Source organism: Egretta garzetta, unplaced genomic scaffold (assembly GCF_000687185.1).
Source record: "Egretta garzetta isolate BGI_Z169 unplaced genomic scaffold, ASM68718v1 scaffold79, whole genome shotgun sequence".
NCBI classification, from domain to species: Eukaryota; Metazoa; Chordata; class Aves; order Pelecaniformes; family Ardeidae; genus Egretta; species Egretta garzetta.
Window position 1 is genome coordinate 3,305,599 of NW_009260791.1, and position 4,937 is coordinate 3,310,535.

General features: G+C 62.0%; 1 protein-coding gene across 1 annotated transcript in view; it reads left to right on the top strand.

Moving 5' to 3' along the window:
• The window catches only part of TMED10 (transmembrane p24 trafficking protein 10), a 37,059-nt gene that overhangs the window by 1,285 nt on the left and 30,837 nt on the right, over positions 1-4,937 (top strand). Inside the window, exon 2 of the mRNA XM_035902028.1 lies at positions 757-871. Within this exon, the coding sequence (XP_035757921.1) occupies positions 757-871 (115 nt within the window). The remainder of the gene's footprint in view (positions 1-756; positions 872-4,937) is intronic.

The window sequence follows — 4,937 nt, forward strand, 5'->3', positions numbered from 1 at the left end:
GCCAGGAAGGCGGGGGCTTCGTAACCCGAGGAGGGGAACGGACCCGGGGTTAAAAATAGCCCGGCTGGAAAGGAGCGTTTATGTTTAACCTGGCTCAGGTGTGCAGCCCGCTGCGCTGGGGAGCCTGAGCGGCCGTGCCGGCAGCCCGGCGGGAGGAAGAGCCTGGGGCTGGGATGAATGGATGGACAGACGTACGGATCGATGGATGGACGGGCGGACAGATGGCCACGCAGCCGCAGGAGGCCGTGCTGCAGGCACTGCTCTGAAAGGAGCGGGTACGAGCTCTCGCCCTGCTGCAGGCGTGGGCTGAGCGCCTGCCGCACGCGTGCTGGGGGTCTGCTGCGCGCGTCGCCGAGCGGGGCGCGTGTGTGACGTGGGCATCCAGGCCAACCTCAGAAACGTGGCCTTGAAATGGAAAGAAAGAAACCAAAAAGTGAACCACAGGTGTTGCAGTATTTTCTGGTCTGACTCTTGAAGAGCAGCTGGGTCTGTCCCCTCCCCTCCCGGCAGCGTCCTCTGCAAAGCAGTGTCTGCCAAAAACTGCCCAGCAGACTTTGCCCGGTGCCCGGGTGTGGCATTGCTCCCGCGACCGGCAGCGGCGGTGCGGATGTCCGGTGCAGGCCAGACAGACCAAACGCTCCTCCCTGCGCCGGGGCGGCATGGGTTGCTCCGGAGAGCCCCGCTCCTGGCGCCCTGCCTCCCCTCCCGGCTGCCAGCCTTTGGGTGTGCTTCGGGTGTCTCTCCCTCTGACATCAGCTTCCTCCCCTACAACGCGCGGCGGCCAAAGTCCTCCTGGGTGAAACGCCCAGCGAGCAGCGCTGGCTGGCGGGGGGACCCACCCACCGGCATTTCCCCTCCGCACCGGGGCCAGGTGGGTAGGTGACACCGGCCAGGGGGCTCCCCTGAAACCCCAAACACCATCTTCACATCTGGGGTTGCACAAGCACAGCCGGCAGACAGGAGAGGAGGGAGCCTTGGGGCTGCCCTGGCCTCGGCCACCGCATCGGGTGCCTGCGGGGTGGGAACTCCCAGCGCCTCTTGCCGCCGCCGCCATCTGCTGAGGCCAGCAAACTGGAAACCAGCTGCTTGCCCAACCCTCGCCAGCAGCCAGACTGTTGTCATTGCTGTTTGCTTTACATCAGCTCTGTTTGGTTTGGCAGGCTGAGGGCAGCAGGTTCAATCCGGGTGATTTTATGAGGGCTGGTTCCTGTCCCACACCCCTCTTCGGTGAACACGGTGTACGTTGAGGATACCCTAGGCCCACAGCTCCAGGGCAGGAGAGGGTGCGGCTGAAATTAGTGTTTGTTTCTCAAGGGCAAGCCTGAAGTGCCGGTGTTTGGGAAGGTAATCACTGGGAGTGAGAAAAGGCCGCCTGCACAGTCAGGGCAGCTCCCCGCGTGCCGTGGGTGCCCGGTCACCTGCGCCTGGGGAGCCACCGGCCGCGTGGGAAAGTGTGGGTAGGAGGCCAAAGGCAGGAATGGTGCCTGGGGTCTGGCCGGCTGCAATGCAGAGCGTGTCCAGAGTCACCTGGCAGGGCGACAGAGGCCAGCGTGAGGGATGTCCCACCGGACAGGTACCCTCCCACAGCCCTTGCTGGCCCAGGCAGCGCCTGCTACTGACACTCGGCGGGCGGGCGGGGGGTGCTCCATTTCCATCTGAGCTGCGTCTTGCCCAGGCAGCTGGTACTCATGGTCAGGGGGGTGGTTTCTCCTCTATGTTTCACACTGAAGGAAAAATGTCAGCGGTTACTCTCGCTGCTCCACTTCTCCCAGGACAGACTGACTGCTGTCTGGCCCCAGCCCAGGGCGCAGGCAATGGGGCTGCTGGCGTGGGTGCTCACAGCTCCTGGGCTGCAGGGAGACACAGAGGCCAATTAGCCCAGTGTTCTCTTCCTCATTAGCTCCTGCCTCAACCCCGGGCAGCCCAGTGACCCAGCTGGGGCTGGGGTGCCCCCCATGTTTGCCACAGGACCTCACCCATGGGGAAGGAGCAGCAGGGCAGAGGATGGAGTTCAATGCGTGGCAGCAGTTCAAGTCGCCTCTGCCCAGCCCTGACCTGGCTGCTCCTTCCCAAACCTGCCCTGGCCCACAGCGTGCCAGCCCAGCTAAGCGGTGACATGGGGTGAGAGCAAGCGGCTGGAGATTTTGCAGGGGGGGCAGCCACACAGCCCAGTGTCACTCCTGGTCTCCTCCTGCCTGAGCCACATATTTCTGTTCCTTGTGTTGGCCATAGGGGCATGCAGCTGTGTAGTAAGCCAGTTCAGAGAGCTGACCTGGCTGGGAACGGAGCACTTTATTTTGGCAGGCTGGAGGCCAGCTTGGGCCACTTGCTCAGGCTTGCCCCAGGCCAAGCTGCTGCCAGGGTCCCCTCCCCACTGAGCTGTGGGGTGAGAAGCCGCCCTCTTGTGCTACCCCAGCAGAAAACCCTTAGCTGCCTGTTGTCAATCAATCCGCTGCCGGTTTAGCAAGATGAAATGGCTGGGAGCAAAGTCAGGAGTCAGCAAGCAGTGCAGGGAGAAGGCTGAGTCCCGTGCCAGGAGGAGTGGGGAAAGCCAGCCTACGGCAGCTCGGCTCAGACTGCTGCAGAGCTGCAACCTGGGCGGCCAGGTACTCGGCTGTGCAGGCATGACGCAGGGTGCGGTGCCAGCAGCTGCCCAGCTCCCTCTAGACCAGCTAATCCAAATCTGGGAGGAACAGCCAGCACCTCCTGAGCGGAGCTGGGGCGCACGGCGCTGCTCTGGAGCCTTGAGGTGAGCTGCGCTGGCAGACGACTAACCCTTGGAAAACAGAAGGTGATGGCTTTTCTGCCAGATCAACTCCTGGATCTGGTTTGCCAAGCAGCTGTGTATAGCGTTGCCCTGGCACAACAGAGAGGATGCGAGCAAGTGCTGAGGAGTTGGGATTACTTAGACCACTTCGAACAGCCCTGGCATCAAAAAAGTATAATCATGGCCACACAGATGACCCTGAGCTAGTAAGACTCCAGTTATCTGCAGAGCCTTTGAGAGTCCAAGCCTGGGACAAGTCTCTACTGAATGGCCTCACTAGGACAGGCTTTAATGTGTGGTGGATCTGAGCTCTAGCAGGAGGACTTGAGGAGGGGGTTAACCTGCCCTTTTGCGTAATATTTGAACGCATTCACATGCGCCTGCAGAACTGAGGGGTGGTTGGTTGGCTGTTCTCCCGTTCCAGTTTATCCCGAGTCCATAACATTTTCACTCCCTGAGGCATTTTAGTTTCTTTGTGCATTTCTTGGTTTCTCTGGTGCCAGTTCTGGAGGTTTTAGTGGCCTCTGCCCCCTGGGCAGTGTTCACATCGAGGTGCATCCGCAGCAGCGTTGCAGGGGGCTGCCTAATAGCACCACTCCTCCCCCTTCACCCCAAGCGTGCACTGCCTGGCCAGCGCTACAGGGGCTTACAGAGCTGCTGCGTTCTCCATGCAAACCCTCTCCCTCCACACACACCGGATCTGTCTGTGTAATCTTCAGGATGCTCCCCTGTATCCCAGGCTGGGCTGTAGTCATACTCTGCGTGCTGATTGCCCTCTCCCCTCCCCAGCAAGCAGGATCTCTCTGGAGCAAGCTGCTCGATCATAACTGTTGTGAAACAGTCCAACTTCCTACGGGAGCGGCAGCCCTTGCCTGTCAGCCTGTGCCGGGCACTCACAATGCCTCCAGCACTCGTAGCCCTGCTTCCTCCTCCCTGACGTGCACACATGCACGCTCCTGCATGCACACCCGTCCTTCCTCTGGCATGCTGTCTGCGCCCGCCGCTTTCCCAGGGGCCAGGGCCTGCCCCAGGGAGTGTGCTGGCAGAGGGGACGTGGCAGCATGCCAGGGGGGCCATGGTTCCCAGTGCCGATGGGGGGTGCGTGAGGAAGATGGATATGGGTCCTGCCAGGAGGTCCCTGAGGAGGCAGCTCTCCCCCCCCAGCCAGCAGCTCCTTGGGTGGGTGGGTGGGTGGTGGTTATACATGGACCACAGCCCCCTTGCCCTGTGGGTTACCACGCAGCCAGCAGTGCCTCCTGGGGAGTGGCCGGGTGGCAGGCATGGGCTTTCAGGCAGGCACATGCCCGGGGGGAGACGTCAGATGCCGTGGCTGCCGTGGAGGCTCAGTGGTGTTCCCAGGAGGTGACTCTTTAGGAAATGGGTGCGTCCCGCTGGTGCCGCCACAGGAGGCCCAGCGGGAACTGCGTGGGAGCGAGAAGAGCCATGGAGCGGGCTGGGCCCTAGCCTGACCCCCGGTCATTAGGGAGAAGGCAGCTTTGACATGAGTCAGCAGCAGAGCTGGATGCAGGCGAGCAGGGCCTGGAGAGCGGAGGAGCAGGGAGGTGCCAACTGGCATCATGACATGTCCTAATTAGCTTCCAAATCCACGTTGCACTATTAAATTTACTTGCTTGCACAAGAAACAAAAGCAAGAGGCATTCCCCAAAACTCCCTCCAGGCAGCAGGCTCCAGTGTTGGCAGACCCTGCCTGTGCAAGACGGAGGAGGTGGGCGTCCTGGTCACACCACCTCCTGCCAAAAATTCCCAAACTGGCAAGCCCAAGGCTTGCTGCCCTGCCTCACCAGCCTGGGCCCAGGCACTGGAGCATTGCTGACAAAGCCACCGCCCAGGAGCGCCAGGCACAGAGGAGCCGCAGCCCCTGTGGGTGAGGAGCCCTGCGTAATGCCTCCCCTCCCCGCAGTTGGGAAATAGCTATTGCGTGGAGGCTGGGCGCTGCGGTCAGCGGGACAGGATCACCACCGGCCACTTACCACGTCGCGCCTTACGTGTGGGAGGTCAGCCCAGGAGCAGCCCCTGGGACCTCACAGGGGCTCGGCCACGGTATTAGACTGCAGTATGGCAGGGTGCCAGGAAGCGCAGGCAACGAGGGCAGGAACCCCCCCACATCCCTTCTGCCCCATGGGGTCCCCCAGCACCCTGCCCGTCTCCC